The sequence below is a fragment of the Sceloporus occidentalis genome, unplaced genomic scaffold (genome assembly GCF_023333645.1).
Source record: "Sceloporus occidentalis isolate IW3139 unplaced genomic scaffold, rSceOcc1.0.p SCAF_34, whole genome shotgun sequence".
NCBI lineage: Eukaryota > Metazoa > Chordata > Lepidosauria > Squamata > Phrynosomatidae > Sceloporus > Sceloporus occidentalis.
This window is the reverse complement of record NW_028317014.1, coordinates 5,583,279-5,605,615: the sequence shown is the minus strand read 5'-3', so window position 1 is coordinate 5,605,615 and position 22,337 is coordinate 5,583,279. Positions and strand designations below refer to the sequence as shown.

The following is a 22,337-nucleotide window of genomic DNA, read 5'->3' as shown; positions in this document are numbered from 1 at the left end:
CACACCGTCCCTGGATGACTTGTGTATGGTGGATAAGGCGATGCATGCCTAACAGGAGTCTTGTAAGGCAGGGGTTGGTTTACTTGTCCTTCAGCGGTGGTTCTGCAAGCATGTAATCTTATATATAAACGCGATCATGGTCGCGGGAATATTTGCTGTATGTTTACACACTGTATGTGTGGGTTTTTGTTATTTTTTTTTTATATATATATATAGCTTTCTGGTACTGAAAGTTTTAAAATGAGCCATGAATAATGTATAGTATTGAGAAATAAACTGTATATTAAGGTTCAATTCACAGCACAACTAATAGATGTGAGAATTGGATGAGGTAAAGCTTGCAACAAGATGCACTGCCATGGAAAAATACATTTCTCTTGTTCATCTTTTTTCAAGACTTTGCTTCTGCCAAGACTTTGCTTTTACGTTGAACGTAATCACCGATCAGTTAATAATATGTTATTAATCCTCATATGAATGGCTTACATCTATAACTGTGCCATACCATATGCTGCAGGATAAAAGCTCACCCCATTTTCCCCCAGGTCATCAACGTGAAAGAGCGGCTCGACCATCCCCCTGGTCATATCCCTTCCTTAAAAACATTGCATCAACGTTGCATGATTGTAGGAAAGCCTCTGGATGCTGGGCACCTATACAACAGTACCCCCTGACCCGCCACATGGCTCCAATGCATCTTGAGTTGGTTTTTATGACCTCATAAATTGGCGCACCACCAGTAGCCTCCCCCTCACTCTTTTTCAAGAGACACGGTGAAAGGTGTCGTCACTTTTAAGCCAAACTTATGGTATTCTAATCAGGCCTGTACTTTACTTTATAGAAGATGGGCCTTGCTCCAAAGATTAGGTCTATTGAACTTAATGGATTTTGCTACAATTCAATACCTTTGTAGTGAACGTCTGTTGATGTTTTTTATCGACATCTGCCCTGTGAGGAAGGATATCTCCTCTAGACTTTGACTTAATGTTACTGCAACAAATAACAAAGTGGAAATTATTGCAGTGGCCAATGAAATCATAAAAGCTATGTTCCAGCGTGCGTGACAAGTTTTTCTGAGGAAAGTCTATTTTGCGACAAGATTTGCATGTCTGATTGCTTAGCATTAATAGCTAGACCTTGTAACAATACTTCCTATTTGCTGTAGTTTTGTGATATATGACCCTAAAAGACATCCGTAAGTACTGTGATACTATAGTCCGTGTGCCGAAAAAGATCACTGGCACGACAAAGTGCTTTTCCTTAGGCAGGTTTGGGAAAGTATTTTTTGTGTTGTGTTTGTGGTGCATGTGCAGCATATTTTTGTATCTGTTTTATCATTTGTACAGACGGTTTTAGAATTTGTGATAATGAGCACAACGATATGCAATACAACACAACAGATCAATAATTCACGTTTCATATGAACTTTGTCATTACATAGAGCAATATTACATGAGACCTCTTTGTACTTATATCATTTTCTTTAATAGCTTCCAAAATATATTAACTGTGAAGTTCCAGGAACGGCCGTAAATGCATTCTTCAAGGTACTCGAAATGCTGAGTAGAACTCTGTTTTGATGATCAGCATGGTAGCTTTGCCTGTGCTAATACACATACGAATATGGCATGTATTTCATTTGCAGACACCCTGGACTGTATGTTTTATGTTCATCTGGAATTGAATGATTAAAAAAAGCCTATAAGAGAACGTAGCAGGAGTGGGACACATCCCCCGTGGAACAGTTCCTGAAATCGAATTCCTCCAAACCAATTTCAAACTTGAGTTTTGCCAGAGGAAGCCTTTAACCTCAGATTAATGTGTATTTATACATAATTATGTACATATCCATTCCACATTCCAAGTCTATATATTAAGTCTAATACATATTCAACCATTAGAAAAACAGAAAATTAATGTTGCATGGATACAACTAGAATTAACCCGAGTCACCAGTTGACTAAAGGTACTGATTTAGTGAAGTTGAACCTCGTATCCATGTCTAAGAGATGGGGAGAGGTGATAGGTGTGAGTGAACTTTTTATACATAAAAACCTTTAAATCATGTCTGTGGCATAAGATATATTTAGTCTTCACAAATAGTACACTCACATAGGTAATATTCCAGAATATGGACAATGCAACCCCCGATATACCACAACCACCCAGTTATGTTTTTAAGCAGAAAAAAAAATACATTAATCATAATTTAAATTCTAAAAGAAATATTTGTCCACAGTTCATATTCTTTTTTACCTTAAGATCTCAACCTTATTTAAATAGTGAAAAGCTCTGTTTTCCTCGTGTCAACATGCATTGTTCATTGGACAGCTATGGGAATCTCGTACATGGGCTCTTGCATAGCCCACGGCTGATCATCTTGGACACGATAAATGCAAATATTACCGTTGTGGCTATATTTATTATCCATTTTTTATTACTTTCTAATCATTAATTTTCACCTAGATGTACTCTGATGATTTCATGATAGCCATTGAGTTGCATCCAAGGCATAGACATGATATTTTGCCACATTACATTAAAAGCTCACGTCAATATTATAAGTGCCTCAAAAATAGTGTTAAGAAGCTGCCCCAGCGAAAGCAATGCTTATCATAGTTACTTTTATTTGCAAATTAAGAAGGCACTATTTGTGAAAAGATTTCTTGTCGGAAGGAATCCGATAGCTTTGTGCACCAAAACATGCAATATTCTTCTAAGTGCAATGCAATGCGTGACAGTGATGCAATTAATAATGTATTTTTTCTTCTTCTTACCGCCAAGGATTAAAATGTAATCTTATTTTAATACAATAATAAGAAGCAACAGTATTGTATTATGCTGTATATATTTTTTGTTATAAAAAGTCTGTTTTGAAAGGGATGGTTTTAAATGTAATAATCAAATCCTGCATGTCTCAAAGAAATAATCACCAGTATGCCTAAAATATCACCTCCACGGCTTATATAGGAGGCAATAACCACACTCTTATTAGAAACACCTTAACATACGTAGGCATTGCGTTCAATGCTGTAAAAAATAGAATCCAAAGAGTCCCTTTTAAGCTAATTGGTAAAAGAGTATTGGTAAAACCTTTTGGGGGGTTCTTTGTATCTGCCTTTATTATAATTTTTTTATGAGTCTGGATATGTTTACTTATTTGCTGAAATTGTAAATACTGTGTATCCCTGTTTGCTAAATGTATTACAAGCAGCTTCTTTATCTCTTACTTTATTGTATGGTTTTTGTTGGTGTTATCTGGTTTGTTTTAATGCCTTTTTTATTGCTATTCAACACTTTCAATAAATATATATATTTTTTGTTTTACAGAAAACAATACTTGTGAGTTTGGTTTTTTTATTAACATATATGAACTGATGCTGGAAAATAAATAAAATAACTATAGTTTGTGTAAATAACGGTTAATGTATTAATAACCGATCAGCCATAACATTATAACCACCTGCCTAATATTGTGTAGGTCCCTCCTTTTTGCCACCAAAACAGCCCTGACCCGTCGAGGCATTGACTTCAGTAGACCTCTGAAGGTGTGCTGTGGTATCTGCACCAAGACGTTAGCAGCAGATCCTTTAAGTCCGGTAAATTGCGAGGTGCGGCCCCCATGGATACATCCTGGTGCCATGTGTTCTCCAGGTGAGCGACGCACCCGGCCATCCACGTGATGTAAAAGAAAACGTGCATCGGTAAGTCTTGTTCAACCATGACCCTGGCGCCGGTTCACCGCTTTTCCTTCCTTGGACCGCTTTAGATAAGTTCTGACCACTGCAGACCATGTTTTTCCTGTATAGGCTGGAAAACATTTCTAATGCAGAAAAGGGCCAAGGTTGGTCTATGAAACGCTTTTTATTTCATTTCAGTATCACATAAATACTAAAGACCTGTACGCTCTACATTAACTGCAGTGTGCAAATCTGATCTTTACTACGTGATATAAAAAAAAAAAAAAACATAGCCGATGACATCCGTACTAAGCCAAGGTGATTTTTTTTTTTTTTTTTTTTTTATGTTCTAGGAAACAGTTCATCAGATTTTTTTAAACCTCAGCACAGGCGATAAAACAAATGAATTTAACTTTTTTTTTTATGCATGTGCACCTTTTACCCTGAAATAAATCTCGGAAATAAAGCAGGCTAGTGCATAAATAGTTTAATTGAAAATACATATATATATACAACAAGATAAATGTGCAATTAAATATTTTCTTCTGTTATATAGGTCCATTTCTCAGGAAGGCGTTTTGGTAAATACACATTATTACATAGACTTGGAATTTTGCACTTGTTGATTAGGATTAGTAAATCCGCCATTGTGGTTTCATATGATGGCATGCTTAACACCAACCTAAAGGCATGTTATAGGTTTAAATGACACGTATGATAGGGTGCATTACAGTAAGTGACTGGCAGGGTACGAAGTACTCGGTATGTCTGATGGAAAGTCCACACTTGGAAGTTCACTGTTTAGATAATACTGCCCAAATGGCCTATGACAATAATTGATTTTAACCACAATATTACTTGAAGTCTTCTATTCGCAGAGACTGCTCATGGCATCATCTTTTCTCTTATTTACCGATATATATATCAGAAGACGTTGCACCCCAAGCGGTCCGTTGATTACAAGATAAAAAAAAGATTTGCCTTGAATATCCAACTTCTGAACAGCCCCTTTTTAAATATACACTGGGCACATATTCTAGCGCTATACACAAACATTACATTACCTATTTATTATAAACATTCATATTAATAAATAAAAATGTACATTGTCTGTTCACTGTATCCTTTTCTTGTACGCTAAATAAATGATTTGCTATTTTAAACATTGATATAATCCTTCAAAGGGACTGGACCTGCAAATATTCATTATTAACCACGACAGTGGATCAGATGTTCAGGACCATCTTATAAAACAAGCATTTCATAGGAGATTCTGGGTGTTGAGTTTTCGAGGGTTTTATGGGGGCCCTAACTTCCATGAGGCAAGTGGGGCAGCTGCCCCAAGTGCTGCAAGGTGATCGGTCAACGAAAATTCCCTTGCGCCCCCTACCACTGCCAGAAGTGGCTGTGAGCAGAGCGGAACAGGACCTCCGACCCTTCCCCAGGTGCCAAGAGCCCTATTAACCGCTCTGTAGGTCGGAGTGTGAACAATTTTAATTATTTAGGTCATAGTAAAAAGAATATGAAGTGTTAAGGCAGAAAAAGTGGAGGAGGCAGATGAACCCTTTAACTGTTATCTGTTTTGGGTATTTGTGCCTCTGAGCAGATTTGCCTCAGCTCTGTATAAGCTATAGGATCATTATGAACGGCAAAAAAAATATCAATGTTTTATATCTTATTTACAATGATGGGGTTTATTTATCCCATTAAACAATACATCTCAAGCTAAAAAATAATACACAATTAAAATATATTTATGGGTTTGGCATTTATATTCTAGTGTTTTCTTCAAATATAGTTGGTGAAAATGGACTCCATAGTTCAGATATATATTAGTACGCTGTAATAGTCATTTCTCTGTTTTACCGTGAAAGAGAATTGGCAACTAGTGCAACTATGTTTATATGTTTGTGTCTCTGGGTCACTCTCCTCTTTAAGCAGGCAGGGGAGTGGCATTTAGCCACACCCATACCCCACCCAATTCCCCTCCCACTGTCAACCAATTGCATGCTCCCAGGGGCTAACCCCGCCTCTGTCCATGGCTAGGCAATCTCATGGCTAACTATTCCTTTTGCATGGCCAGCTGTGGCCACATATATGGCTAGCCCCACCTCCTTGTGAAGCCACTCCCCACAGAGGGAGATCTCTGGGTGATGGCTGTAGGTACTCCCTGGAAGGAGGTTCGCATTGGACCCAGCTGGCCTAATAAACTCCGGGCAGATACATAGTCCTTTAATATTTATGGGGAAAACATTTCCTCCACTTCTACTGATCGGGGTCCTCTTATTATTGGGACAGGAGAGTTTGCTGAGGTTTACCCTGCCTTACAACTCTAGGCTATCTGGGACTAGACTCGCCCACGCTAAGCCGCTGTCTCGGAAGAGATCCAGATGGGGGAGGTTCCCAGGTACGGTTATGAAGAGCCAAACCAGCCCAGGGAGCTTCTACTGCAGGAAGAGCCAGACTGGCCCTGTATAATGTATAACTTAATTGTGTCTCCTCACACACCAAGCATTATACTGGTTCAGCTCAGAAACCAGCCAGTATAGGCCCTTGATAATGAACAGTGGCACGAGAGAGCTTAAACCCCAACTCTCCTTTTAGTAAATGTTTCTCCAGTATTCAAAGGGTTAAAACAACACAATGTGTTTTGTTAATTCATTTATCGCATCCCCAATCCTCAAGTTTTTTTCCATGCATATTGGAGTCCATCTTGCACGGAATCTAATGCAATTCTTGCATGTTATAGTAACTTACTACTTGGATCTGTCTTGCATGAACCATTTCATTTACAGGAAGCCCAATGAAATTAATAAGGACAAGCTGTACATTATATCATTCTGCTGTCAGCTCGGAGCAACGTGTAAACCCAACAAATTCCAATACATGCTTACTTTGGGGGAACCCACAGACTTAAGATTAACATAGAAGAAATGTTATAGTGCTATTAAAACATTAATTGTTTAGTGCCAATCAAGTATGATTGCTGATATAAAAGTACAAGTCAATAATAGGAATTCATTAAATGGAGCAATTATGTGACCAAACCTTAAAAAAAAAAAAAAAAAAAGAAAACGAATATACTCTTTCTATATGTTTTTTTATGAATCAACCCTTAAAAATGTATTTTTTTCGAGTAAATGAGAATTACGTACGGGGAGGATGATTTGTTTAAATAATGAAAGAAACTAGAGTTTCTATTCAGTTAGTCTTACTGTTCCTGGCGGTTCTTCAGAGCTTAAACATGCCAAAATATGTGAGGCCGGGGCTGTAATTGATGTAAGATGAATCTGTCACATTGACGAAGAGTTGATCGTTTTGCTTGAGAGTAAACACAGCTCCCTGTTGAAGTGAATGCAGAGAGCAGTCTCCCGTCTGAGAAGTTACTGCCTTTGCTCCTTTGAGCAGTAACTTGTCCATTTCATGTTGTCTGTGTAAATAAATGTATTGCAGGAACGGAGCTCGAGACGACCGTTTTGTATTCACACAAAAACTGACTTGTGAATACACATAATAAACCCCAGGTATTTCCACTTTTAATTTGCCATTGGAATAGGCTATCTGTTGGCGCATCGTTGCATATCCCTTCGACATCCATTGTAGAACTGTGAAAACAAATAAGAAATGACATCATTTTTCCATTAGAATAAGTGTATATATGGAAAAAAATCCCATTACTCTGTGGAATATACTGGTTTATGGCCATAGGGGTGATTAGGCTCCCCATTGTAGGGCTTCTTAAATTACCATTTGTATTTATGTCCATATGGACAACAAGGTGATTTGAGATTAAAGAATAACAATAACAACAACTGAAGCCTAAGCAAACCTCCATACTTTGCTAAAAGCCCTCAAAGCCTGCAATACACTCCTCCATCTTCCCCACAACAACTGAAGCCTAAGCAAACCTCCATACTTTGCTAAAAGCCCTCAAAGCCTGCAATACACTCCTCCATCTTCCCCACAACAACTGAAGCCTAAGCAAACCTCCATACTTTGCTGAAAGCCCTCAAAGCCTGCAATACACTCCTCCATCTTCCCCACAACAACTGAAGCCTAAGCAAACCTCCATACTTTGCTGAAAGCCCTCAAAGCCTGCAATACACTCCTCCATCTTCCCCACAACAACTGAAGCCTAAGCAAACCTCCATACTTTGCTGAAAGCCCTCAAAGCCTGCAATGCACTCCTCCATCTTTCCCACAACAACTGAAGCCTAAGCAAACCTCCATACTTTGCTGAAAGCCCTCAAAGCCTGCAATACACTCCTCCGTCTTCCCCACAACAACTGAAGCCTAAGCAAACCTCCATACTTTGCTGAAAGCCCTCAAAGCCTGCAATACACTCCTCCGTTTTCCCCACAACAACTGAAGCCTAAGCAAACCTCCATACTTTGCTAAAAGCCCTCAAAGCCTGCAATACACTCCTCCGTCTTCCCCACAACAACTGAAGCCTAAGCAAACCTCCATACTTTGCTAAAAGGTATACAGACTGGACCAAGAGATCTCCATAATTATCTGTTATTTGTTTTCTGTATTGTTATTATAATTTTCCTGTTTCTATACCCTTTTCTGTCTATCTGTGCTTGATAGCCTAGGAATGCCCATACTCCTCCATCTTCCCCACAACAACTGAATTTTTGCTCTCCCACCCGCCCCGTGTTGTCCTAATATATAGACAGTTAATTACCAGATCTATTTAAACATGCCAGTAGAGGGCACCAACTCTTTGGATCCCTTTAGTACCCACTTCTCCCCATTAAACCATTCCAAATACCATCCCTCTCCATCCCTCTGCCATCACAGCTATCCCAGTACCTCTGCTCTGCTACTTCTGTCCCCCACATATTCCTCCCTATTCCTATCACTCGCAACCACCAAACTTAACCAACATGGTCAACCTAACCAATTTTATTCCCATCATCTCCAACCATAAACTCCCTCCAGTCCTTAACTGTTTCCTAACAAAGGCTCTCCTCCTCACTTATCACCTCTTCCTTTTCCCGTCTACAAGATTTCACTCAAGCTGCCCCATATCTCTGGAATCTACTTCTACTGAACTTTCAGCTTTCACCCTCCCTCCCAACAGTCAACAAAAATCCCAAAACCCACTTCTTCAGAGAAGCATTCCACCTTAGCTGCTAAAACTTCCTTGTCATTGAGACAACCACCACACTACCTCTCACCCTTTCTCTGTGCCTTATACCCCCACACTACCTCTCACCCGTCACTGATAACCCCGCACTACCTCTCACCCTTTCTCTGTGCCTTATACCCCCCACACTACCTCTCACCCGTCACTGATACCCCCCGCACTACCTCTCACCCTTTCTCTGTGCCTTAGTTTGTCACCCATTTCCCTCTAGATTGTAAGCTTGCGAGCAGGGCTCTCTCCACCTAATGTATCGGTTTGTCTTAGTCTGTCAATTCTCGTCTTGTCATATCCCTTGAACTTATGTATTGTATTAAGCGCTGCGTAAATTGTTGGCGCTATATAAATAAAAGATAATAATAATAATAATAAACTCAAATCTAAGGAGCGGTTTTAAATAGTTAAATAATATCTTTTTTTATAGTATTATTTTAACTTTCTACGTTTTAAGCTGTAATCCGTGTATTCTCTGCCAATACTGATTATATCTCATAGGGACCTGAACTACACATCACATATTAAACTTTCTTGTTAGAAATATTATATTAGAATTTTCACAGTCCTCAAATGTCACTGAAATATTCATAACCGCAGGATTCCCGTACACAAAAAAATGTTTACTCAACAAACCACACAAAATGTCTGATCTGAGGTAGGAAGTCGGTATCATGCCATCATCTCAGGAAACAGAGCAAGCTTCTTAATTACCAGTAACTCAAGTTGTTGATTTCATTTTCACAAACAATGCTAACTGTACAATTCTTGGGGGTTTTTTTGTCCATAGACTCCTGAATGTCTTAAACCCAACAATAAGTTGAGACTGATGAGAAAGATGACTATCCTGCTTACTTAATTTTTCATTAATATACAAGATACCCCATAGTTCTTCATCAATAAAATATCATGTATACCTTCTGTATTGTTGCTTCTTTCTCCCACGAGGTGTATAGCAACCGAGACCTTCTCTGTCTCTGTAAACAACAAAATAATGAATGGTTAGCATTTTATATACACAGCATACATTATAGTGTACTAGCAATGGAATGGATAAAAGATGTTTGGCAGTCACTGGGTTCGGCCACCGATGGCTCATACGCCATGAGGTCTAATGCATGCTTCAGAGCAGAAGTAAACCTCAAGCTGATGTCTTTCAAGCTCAGCCTTCTCCAAGATGTTCCTAAATGGAACCGGGCTATCAATTCGGCTGGAAACTGCTGATAATCAGCCCTGGTATTTGGGGGGTTTCATAAAAAGCTGAAGTGAAATCAAGTCTGATAATGTAATGCACGTTCACACCACAAACAATATAGTGATCATACAACGCTCTACAAACGGAGGTGGTGAAGCACCATGGAGGCTTTCAAAAATACACTGGATTGGGTTTAGTTAAAAAAGGTAGTTGAGTAAACATCGTAATTTAAACTCTGTGAATTTTAAGATTATTCTAACTGCCCACAGAGTTATGAAGTTTTATTTTCTTTTCTGAGTAAAACCTGCACGCTTCTACAAGGGGTTTAAGCCTTTCATTGGATCAGTGCGAGAAGCGATATAGTAATTGCCACCCTCTTCTAGAGCGGGGCTACCTGAACATAGAAGTGGGGTTATCCCCGCTAAGACTTGAGTGGGTGGGAAGTAAGTGGAACCTGAGAAGCAGCATGTACAGGCACATTCATAAGTTCATGCATAACTAACATGTTTTTAATAAGATGTGTCACTTTAAATGACTGTGCGGCAGCGTTGTATGCTGTACTATATTTTAATAGACAGGATGCTATTTAAAATAACTTTTACCCTTCATCAAGTTTAGAAGGTTGCAAATCTGCACCACGGTTTCCTGTAGTTAAGTTTCAGCGGCACTTGCACTATTCGCAAAACACACTTTGCTTTTTATAGCTTAATCCTTACAGTCTGCTAGGCTTTCCACCTACTTTGAACTTGGTGATTTGTGTTTTGCTGCAACAAACAGGATGTTAGAACAAAATGGTAGTTAGAACCTATTACATTGCATTCCATCCAACTTCTGTGCACCTCTTGAAAGGAAACCAGCTTTTTCATGTTTTTATTTAAAGGTTCTGTTTTACATACCAATAATATCTTGGCTAGACTTTTCTCCAACTTGTTGAGCTGTTAATGTCATTTTTCCAGGTATGTTAGTTTCTGTGACCTAAACCAAAAAAAAAAAAAAATATCTGAATTAATGAACAGGAAAATATGTTTCTCCTTGGGCATAAAATGAAATGCCGTATATAATAGATTAAAATTGATTGACTGATGTGGAGCTCAGACCTTAATCAGTCCTTGTTCTTGCCTTAGATTCAGAATAACTTTATGTCTATCTCATGCATGTTTAGATTCTCTCGCTGTATTAACCTCTACCACTTCCGATGGGAGACTGTTCCATTTATCTGCCACCCTCTTGGTAAAGTATAACTTCCTACATTACATCTAAGACCCAGACCCTCCAGTTTTAGACTATGGCATTTTGTTGTCATCTGAAGTAAACCTCCCTCCTGTTAAATCCCTTTAAATATTTAAATGTTTCCATCACATCTCCCCTCTCTCTTTTCTCCAAGCTAAACATATTAAGATCCCTTAGTCTTTCCTGACGATTTGAATCCAACATGCCATTTATCACTATCATAGACTGCTCCTATTATTTTAGTTACCCTGTCAAACAAATTAAAAACACTATGAAAATATTTACCAGTATTTTAATTTACCATGGTTTCCGTTAATTTCCTAACTACTGATGTAAGACTTAATGGTCTGTAGTTGACTAAGTCTTCCCTGTTAGCTTTTTTGTAAGTGGTACTACAAATACCAACTTCCGGTCTTCTGGAAGTACTCCTAATAATAGTACCCGGTTAAAAAACTCTGCCCAAGGTTTTGCCAGGACATTTCTTTTAATAACGTTGGGTATCCCATCAAGTCTCATGGTTTTGTCTGTTTTTACTCTGGAGAGTTCAAGAAGGACATACTTTATAAGTTTCCAAGTTTCTCATTTCTGAGGTTCCCTCCTTTCCCTAGTCAGATTGTCTGACTGTGTGATTAAGGCTCAGCCATTCTACTGTTTCCAACAGGCGATATCATTAGGAATCAAAGTGTGTGTCTAGTAGATTAGGCTTGTAGGCTTGTAGGCCCTACGATTTCTGATGGTGGCCTTGCTCATACTAACATACTTTCCTGTAATAAACATGCCCCCAAAGTGCCACACGCCCATGTTTTCCAAAAAAAAAAAAAATGTAGTCGTATTTGCTATGTTTTCTAGTATTTTTATTATAAAACGATATTTTTTTCTCATTTTAAACTTCTATGATCTATAAAGGATTACAAGCACAATTATGTCATGTTTCATTTATCTAACATCTAAGAATGATAACTTCTGCAGGTTTATTTCTTAAACTATTTTTACATCCGAGGAAAGTGCGACAAAAAAATGTGTTTCAGCTTTTTTTCCACTTTCTTTCTTTCTTGTCTTTTATTTTTGAAGCTTTGTCCTTTTATGACAACGTTACGCTCGAGATGAAAGTTAAAATCTGTTGGAGTCGGAACTTCCACCTGAGAGGCTTTTTCTGTCAAATGCACTGGTTTGATTCTTTCCTAATAAGGTTGATATTTTTTTTTTGTGTTTCATGGAATGTTCCAGATTTTCAAAAGAAAAAGTTTTCCAGTGTTAATCACAAACCTGAAGAGATTCTATCACAGAATCAGCAATCAGGTTTGTAACAACGGTTATCTAAGGCCATTGTCCTAAAGGCATTGAAAAATGTATAAATTATACACTTACATCTGCGAAAAGTAATGTTAAAGTTAAATTGTGACAAAATCGTCTGTTTTTCCCCATGTTGTGCTGGGAACCTGCCCGATTATATTCTTTATCTTATTATGTACTGTTTGCACTCTACGCTAAATTTCGACTAATCCTTGGCTGATTACAAAGGGTTAATCCCCTGAGCAATTGAGTTTTCAGCGACAAAGTAATATCTCTACGACGGGAGCTACCCAGTCGGGTATGAGTCTCTGTCACATAACTTCTGTATATCCCACATCTTTTCTAGTTTGTTCAAACAGCTCAGAAAAAAATCAGTTACAGAGGTTTCTAGAATTTCTTGGGTACAAATGTATTAAAACTAGCCTGTTTCAGGAAAACTAAAACATCCCATACTTGCCATTTCTTTCTTTTAGAACCTTTTTTTCATTTTATAAGTTATTTTTACTTTATGTGTATATACTTTCTAATTTCCCTTAAAATTACCAATTTCAAGAAAAATCTCTAATTATTGGGCATGTTGAATAAATCTAATTTGCATATACAGGTAAAATTCAGTAATAGTTAAAAACAAAATTCAATAGTCTGGTTTAGAACTGTGGTTTCTAAAGTTACATTATATGACATGGATCCCCCCATCCGAATATCGAAGAATCCATCCTACACTCTTTCATTTAGACATCTAATCATTGGTTATTATAACTAAAATATGAATACTTGAGGAAAAATGTAAGCCAGCATTTATCTTTTTCTGTAGGAGAAACAGGAGAACACTGTGAAACGTGTTGGACGTACTTATTACAAACAATAATACAAAAATGGACACCGGGGTCTAGTAAATATATTCTTTGTGCACTTAGGTATTTGTTACACTAGAAGCACCCATTCACCCTTGGCTAAGGTGCTTTAACCACATTTTCATACCTGGAAACTACCAAGAGTTCTCCATCTTCTAGGGGATTGGTTTTAGGAGCCACATGTGAAGGTGTGGGTAGCCACACACCAGGGCAGGGCTAGCCCCAGATAGCCTTAAATCAAACCCACAGATGCCAATTTCTGGTTGCAAAACCCAGAGACACTTAGCATACTGGAGAATTTTCTACATGGGCTCATTCTGAAACTCTTGAATTAAAAAACCTCCATTAGTAGATACAAAAAATCTACTGTAGTGATTCCTCAATAATAAAATAGTTCTAATGGTTCTAGTAACATAGAACATACATTAATGAACATTATTACTTGTCATGATTTAAGGTACTTATATTCCAGCAGGGATTTCAGCTATGGTACACTACTCAGACTACAAAATGACATAGCTGGTCTCAAGAGAGGTTTGTTTTAGTACTTTAATATAACACAAGCTCTTTTTGGGATGAGATTGTCCCCGAGTGTATTTGTATTATACCAAAGAGTTAAGGAAAGGCTAATGAATGTTAGTAACATATGATGTCATTTTAGTAGCATGATTCTGAAGCAAAGTACTGAAACACTTCTTGGCCTTTTCAAAAGACACAAAAAATGTGAAAAGCCTAGAGAGTTAAATGATGGAATGTAATAGAGGAGCAAACTCATACTACTTTGCAGTACTTCATGAGCAAGAAAGAGCCAGCGACACATTCCCAATGGCTACGTTCCCAGAGGATAAACTAGTAAAATATTATGAAAATATCTCACACTTTACTCAGCTTTTCTCTTTCACTTGTCCTAATGCATGTTGTCATATATGTTACGATCTCTAAATGGGTTGCCCGAAAGGTCTTAATCATTAATACCCTGCATTGTAAAATATGTCTCTTGAAAGAGGCACATCTAAACCATCAAAGGCACCTCTATACCAGGGCATTAAGTGGAGGTTGTGTTGAGATGAGGCACCCAAATGCATTAACCTATATGCCTCCAGCAGTTTTAATTAAGAGTTTTCCATATGTGTGTAGTTGGAAAGCACTACTACTAAAGTCACAGGATTATTATACTGTCCACTGAAATCAAAATCTGAGTCACTCAAGAGAACACACAAAGAAGAATCAGTAGGAAGGTAAAGACTCCGTATGCCTCTTTACCTAAGATACTGCTAATGTACCGGGAACAACCGACAATCTCTAATGTTCGATTGATTTGATAACGCTATATTAACTAATACTCTAATTTTGAAGTAGATTCAGCAAATACAACAAACATTTTATGCCTAGTGCGAAGTCCATCTGTGTGACGTGATTCATAATGTGATGAAAACATTCAGAACCAGATCCTTCATAAGGCAAGGTGGTCATGCGTTTTCATAGCTCAGTGAGTGGAATCTGCTCTCAATTAGGCTTTTGCATTTTGACCATACTCTGTGTAGGCTCACATGACATATTTTTAGTGTGTTACACCCACATAGAATCTATACATTGGAAATAAAAGATGGGGGCGTTTTATTGTTGCTGTCAGTTACGCCCACCTTAAGTAATCTCGGTATGTTTTAGTTCATTGAGAGGTTTTGTTGGGCACAGAGAACTTCATAGTTACAGATGAAGGAAATCGCCACTTGCTGCCTACCTCCAACAGTAGTTCTTAGGGCTTGTTATTTGTATCCCCAACCCCCTCTATGGCTTTTACACCCCATCATTTTGAGACATTTTTATTTCTATATTTAATTCTCTCTTTTTTTTTTTTATTAATTCTTTGCCTTATATGGATTTTTGTCTCTTATTGTAACTCTGGCTACACTATACAATTTACACAAACTGTTAAACCCACAAGTGACACTATGAGCTTTGATCCTGCTGATGGGAACAATTCTTAAATAATGGCAACTTTGAGGGATGTTTGTGAATCTCTAGACAGTACATTTGCTTAAAGGGGGTACTAAGGGCCACATATTTTAAAAAAATAGTAAAGCAAACCGTATTTGTTGCAACATCCCTGTCTCTCTACTGCCTACCACCTAACAATACTTCCATGAAGCCTGGACCAGGCAAGGCTTAGCTGCTTAAAGTCTTTGTCATTTGCTTCTTCGTAGCTGCAACTATAAGTTCCAATTTATACAATTTTTGGGCACACAAATCAATAAATTGAAACAAACGCTCAGCAATCAAGACAGTGTACAAAGGAGGTGTTTATTGCAACACAGGTGGCAATGTTCCAACTCACCAGGAGCCTTTGTCAAGTCAAAGAAGAGGTGAAAAAGGCAAATGTTCTTATATGCAGACACATACATGACATCTTATAAGAATAGAGTCATGCCACCAATTAATTATAATTATGGATACAAGCAGCATCTCATAATAATACATTATATAATTAGCAATAATGTGCCAAAAATCATATATCAATTGTACATCTCACACTAAGATATTTTATAGTGAATAAAAATGTAACGCAAAAATATATTATCATATATCAAATACCAATAAAGCAACGTGTGAAAAGCCATGCTGCAGTGATTATTTTAAACTAGTCTCCTGGTGATTTGAAACATCGCCATCTGTGTAGCAATAAACACCTGCTTTCTACACTATCTGGAGCGCTGAGAGTACATTGTACTGGGGAACAGGTGGAGCCCCCGCGACGGCACCTAACTTGCAGGAAATGGGGACCCATATTCCAACGGGCATAATTTCCACCTATAACAGCCCAAGCCTACATATACATATAAGTTATATCACAGTCTCTAAATTAGAGAAACATTATTTTGCGAGAGGCAGCCATATTTTTTTTCCAGAAAATCTCACCAGAGTTCACAAAAGCACGGTATGCAATGTAAGCAGAAGAGAGAAAACAGGGATATGAACTAAAGCAGATAAAATGAAACAAATTAATAAAATAAATACATATAAAACACTTTAACTCATTAATTCATTATAAAACGCCAAACAATATAGCATCTACTTAACGGGACCCACCATGTTGATATGTTAATGCATACCGGTCAGCTCCAGGGTTGGCTCAGTGAGGGTGCAACCAATAGGCACACTTTCCTACAACTAATTGGCTGCGTGAAGCAACCAATCAGTGAGGCAAACACTGGACCATGCTGTGGAGCTGCAACATCCCCTAAAGATCATTGTCATCGTTTTAATGTTTCAAAAGATAATTACGCAATTATGAAGTGCCTTATTCGTCATTGAAACGCATGTGACTCTGGGGTATCCTTTTTGATCACATTGCCCAAAACGTCACATTTTCGTACTCTTTTCAAATCAACAAATTCAACTCGTCTACATTTACGCTAGGCTTAAGGATCTTCTAACTGGCTGCTAACATCTGCCTGGCTTAGGGTAGTGGAGTCTGCCTTACGGCAGGAGAATTACATTCCATGAAATAGCAGCTGCGACTTTAGAAAACAAAAAAACAGAGAGAAGCTGTTGGAACGCACGGTTCTCTCTCTGGAACTAAAAGGTTAAAGGAAGTAGAGTTGAAAATTGTCTCAATAGTGTGGAAATTATTAAACTTACATTTTAAGATACCAAAGGTGCATATGTGTAAATTCTGCAAACGGAAAAAAGATAAACCACGCATAACATGCCCTTTAAACCCAGCACAATATGCAATTTGCTCCTTTTCATACCTCAGATATCAGTTCCTGAAATTTAGCTACCACCTTTTTGCAGTCCAGCAATGTTGGATCTGGGTTTTCTCTTCTCTTGCATTTCTGTATCCTTCTCATGAGAACATAATCTTCATATAAATTTATTCCCTCTTCTATCTTTTAAAACAAAAGGGAAAGGATACAATTAAAAAAAAAGGAGTTTTTGTTTACAGGTGCATAAAAAATATATTTTTTCCTGAAAACCTGAAGCAAATAATACGTAATAGTATAACTGTGTGCACCGTGCCATTTATCATTTTTTGATGTTAGAAAATGTATTAACCACTCGTGAGTTCATAAACAGGCAGTCAGTGCAGAACAGTATCCCTCTCTGTGGCTTTTACAGCTGAGTTATGTTATCACCATAGAAGCAAATGGAATGACATCATCTTCAGGAAAATAGAATCTTCAGGAAAATGCTGGATGTGCCGGGCCAAAGGCTACATGAACACAAAACCGTAACGTGTGATGCGCATATCCAGCCGTCGGCCACACTTACATCATCACACGGCTGCTGGCCTTAAAGTGCCAGGGCTGCCTCATCATTGCCAGTCCAGCCCTGGTTGCTGTAGTAATAAGATCATGCTTTGTTACCTCTCTATCTGCTGAATAGTTTGGCAGGCAGTATCACACTCAAAAATAAAAATGCTAACATTTTTAAATATAATTATTTTCTTAATGTATATAAAGCCACATTTGCGTACAAGATGAGACAGATCATCACATTCTAACTATTCAGAGTTGTTGTGTGCCTTGCATTCAGGCTGGTTTTAGTAGCGCTTATATTGACAACTGTAACAGGCTTTTGGGTTTACATAAAGTGAGTTCCTTGTGCCTCGTATGCATCATTTAGTCTTATACACCACTGAGAGTTGCAGCTAGAAAGCTCAAGTGGACCAAGAGTTTAATCACTAATAGCTGAATTTACACATTGTGGTCCAATACAGTTTATTAATTAATTCGAGCTATAAAATCAACCAAGACAACAGAAATCATAAATCCCATGAGCATCTTTGATGATTTTATAATTTGGATAAATAAAGCTCGGATTTTTTAAAAATGTTATCATATGCCATATATGCCATATGACTTTTAAGAAATAACACAAACTTATATATGGTTTGTACGCAGCAGAAGCGCATTGTGGTTGGCCCTTTGTGATGCAAAGTGAAGTTCGCAAAATCTAACTACATCTCCTGCAAACTTTCCTGACAATTCTTTCTTTAGTGAATAATCTGTCTTTATTACTGTATTTTGTTAATTTTAATTAAGATATATAGAAATAGTTGCAGTGATATTAATTCTAACCAAGGTACAAATTCAGTAATGTGGATTTACCACATATTAAGAAACTGGTTCATGTTAATTTGTTTACTTACGTTAACAGATATTAATCCAGCAGAGAGACAGCTGCAATCTCAGAGTTTTAATTAAACTGCTATTATAGATAAATATGCTTGTGAAATATGCTACTATATCTTGCGTTTTTTCTTTATGGCAAAAATAGCAACACACTTTTAATGAGCTTCATCCTAATTAGCTGGTTTATTGCTAAAGTTGACAAAAGCAAACTATTAGATGGTCTCTAACTGTTTGCATAAAGTATCCGCTTAGATTCTGTAATCATTGTTTATGGTGTAAAGCTTCTGAGAAGGAGTGTAGTGATGGGGTGAAAATTAATGAAAAATTGTGGGTGCTGTTTAGGGAAAATAATCCTCAGTGAATAATGAACACAAATTTCCGGTGAACTTCAGTGGATGGGTTCTCAGAGTTATAGTCCATTTTAAAGATCATTTATTTATATCATTACACCGCTTGCCTTTGGATGAAAGCTGCTTTAGGTGCAACATGAGTCCGGTCTCACCTGTGAAAATGTTGGGGTTTTTTTGGATAATTTGACATTTATGGAAAAAGCTAACTTTAGAGAAAACAAATGAACAAAAAAACAATTCTTCTCTAAATTTCTCACTAATACAATTTTAATGAGATAAAATCTTCATATGCATAGTAGTCTTCTCACTAGTATTAATGTTGTATTTTCCTTACAATCTAATTGTTTTTAAGCGCAGTAAAGATGACTTTTATAAGTTTTATAAACTTCTGTGTTGGCCAAAGGAGATAAGAAAACTAAGTCTCACAATGTTAATCAAAAAAATATTTCACTTTACTACACAAAATTAGTGTATTCACTCCAAATACTTCCAACTTTACAAAAAGCCAATAGATAATGGAAGAATAATAAAAAATAATTCAAAGTATCTCTTGTTTTAAAACATAATTCAATGCAATCAGTCATATTTGGCAATTATCCTTGAGTGGCTTGAAGGAATCTGTCTATTATAAACTTTTATTAAACAAGATCATTTAAAGAAATGAAGCTGCTGTCTTTAAGATCCTAAAGACCTCTAATTTATTTTCAGCGCATATAACAAAACATTGTTTAATGACATGATATCTTACCTTATCTAGCCTCTTGTAGAAGTATACGCCAAAAAAACAGGTCCCAATAATCTGGGCCATGAAAAACAGAGTGAAAATCCACATGAACATTTTCATCATTGAAGTTGAAGATTCTTTTGGAGGCATTGGGGTTTGATTATAAGTGTTGATCATTATATTACTTCGCAGATAGGTCCTCGTGTAGGCTTGTGCTGTGTGTGCAACGTTAACACTAATGAAACTTTCACACACCGCAGATGTTAAGACCTCTCCCTACCTACACTTCCTGGAATATTTCCTTTTTATGTGATGGGTATTAAAGTCACCTATAGTGCATCATAATCAAAGCACTTCAAGAAATTCCATGATGGCACAAGTCTCTAACCATAACATGCCATCAGAGGTCCACTGTCCACTAACGTTAACTGTTGTATTGTATTTACGGTAACAATGGATAAGTTTAGTTAAATGAGAAGTTAAAGAGTCTGCGTTGTTAACGTCACATATTGATGACTAATGCCTCCGCTGGAAGACTGTTCCATGCAGGCATCACTCATTCTACAATGGTCTGATCTCTATTTTTAGCATTTTCTGTTGTTATCACTAAGGTTACCAAGATGTGAGACGATGCACTGACATAGTACAAGCTTAACCAGCTAAACCAAACAAGATACTAGAAGTCCTTGTAGAGCAAATATCATATTAATTCTTATAAAAAGTGTTTATCAGCACTGGAATACATCCATGATGTAAATCCATTGCTAGGTACAGTATCTCCTTGTTTGTTTTGCTGTACTGCTATTGATTATGTGTCTGCACCATCTTGGACCTGGTCTTAGTGGACCTGGTGGTGGAGGCAAATGTGTTGATTGTTATATTTAACTACTTATATGAATGTCAATTAATAGAACATGAGAGACCCACAATCTGTCTCTCTGTATAAACTGTCTTGTGGAACCTGTGGTGCTAGTGGCTTAGGTTAGCAGGCTAGTAACAGTGGAGTTTGCCACTTCATTGAAAATAACTTGTGGCTGCTGAAGCAATGGAAACACCCTACAATGATAACATATACATAGTCAAATTATTTTTGTGAATATACACTAATGAAAGGTGAACCTGGGGGACCCACATTTTTGGTTACCCATTTGGTTGCCTGTATAAATTATTATTATTAATTGTTATATAGCTAAATCATGTTCCACAGCACTGTGCAATGGGATCTTGAAAGGTAAAAGTAGTTGTGGGGGTGGTACTAGCACCCCTTAGCTAAGGCACTATATGATGAAAAACTGCTGAAAACTTAACAAATACATCTTTGTGAATTGCTTGCAGGGATTAGTGGTCACTGTCCCTCTAATATTCATTTAACAAATAATACGGACAGACCCCTCAGGCTTTACTGTGTTTAAACTAGGTGATCAGACTCGCATTTATTTCATAATTCCATCCCATAATACAACAAGAGAATAGAAGACTGTAAATCCTTCATAAATGGCATACATTAAAAAGGTGGTGATATCCCCTTATCTACCTCTTTCCAGTATTATATAATCCTATTACTGCTTACCATTGAATGCAGTTGTTGCCTAGCCAGTTACTGGCTGTTTTCAGTGTGAGCTTATAACATTGTTAAAAAAGGGAATTCAACAAAGATTTTCCCTAAATTAATGCATGGCACAAAACAAAAGGTAGTAATTCTGTGAACCTTTTTCAATATAGGAATCAAATTTTAATTCACATCACATATTTTAATTTGTTCCCTTTCCTTCTGTGTCTCATTGGATTTGTAACATTTCATTATTGTCTTTAAGCTATGGGCTCTACTAATTATTTTAATTTAATACTTCAGTTATTTCATGTTTTGTGAAGTAATGTTAACATTAATTAACTGTACTTTAAGGGCTGGTTTCAGATGGTGGCTAGCACACAGCTTGTGATGTTACAAAAAGACTACAAGAGAAGAAAGAAGAAAGAAAAAGAAATAGAAAGAAAGAAAGATGTGAAAAAAGAAAGTTCATTAAGGTAAAAAGGGTCAGAATTATGGCTTGTAGGAGGTTAGAGGAGGGGGGATCAGGACAAAAGAGTGTAGATTTCAAAAGGTAAATACCAACATTTTGCCAAAAAGAAACAATGCATAATTATACAAAATATGAATTAATAAACTTGCTCATAGATCTGGCAAAGTAGTCCAAATGTGGTTAAATACCTTTTGAATCCAGCAGGGGACTGGTTTCAGAATGTGGCTAGCACACAGCTTGGCATATTATGGAAAGGCTACAAGAGAACAATGACAACAAAAAAAAGACAAGGAAAGAGGGATTGTCCTTCCTAAAGAGGTGGAGGGTATGGTTTAGTGTTTGTAACAACATAGGATTTTGAATCATCTACTCCATACCCTCCAACATTCCAGTTTGGGGCACCTGTGCTGGTGGTGTTGTAAAGGGCAAACACAGTGAGCAGGGCCTGTCACAGAAGCGACCACTTGCTCGCCTTACCTGAACAAAGAGACTGTTTGTATGACTGTTGGTGCACTCTTTAGAATACCTCCCAATTGATCCAAAATACCAGCAGACGCACCTAGCAGCACTTAGGTTCCAGGATTATCACTCCATATTGTGAGGAGTTAGGGTAAGCAGTGTGTCATTGCTATATAATTCATATGCCATTGGAAAAGTCTTTGCTGCTCTCTGGGGACGTAATGCCTTTGAGTGTATTAAAAACTTTTGGATC

At 37.4% G+C, this 22,337-nt stretch overlaps 1 protein-coding gene across 1 annotated transcript; it reads right to left on the bottom strand.

Annotated features, from left to right (window-relative positions):
* Positions 1-6,911: 6,911 nt before the first annotated feature.
* Positions 6,912-19,781, bottom strand: LOC149298184 (CD40 ligand-like). Its single transcript, XM_089487654.1, has 5 exons — positions 19,629-19,781; positions 17,148-17,285; positions 10,915-10,993; positions 9,741-9,800; positions 6,912-7,285 (listed from the first exon to the last, which is right to left on the bottom strand). The coding sequence occupies exons 1-5, from the start codon at positions 19,779-19,781 to the stop codon at positions 6,912-6,914; spliced, it is 804 nt and encodes a 267-aa protein (XP_089343780.1).
* Positions 19,782-22,337: the final 2,556 nt, after the last annotated feature.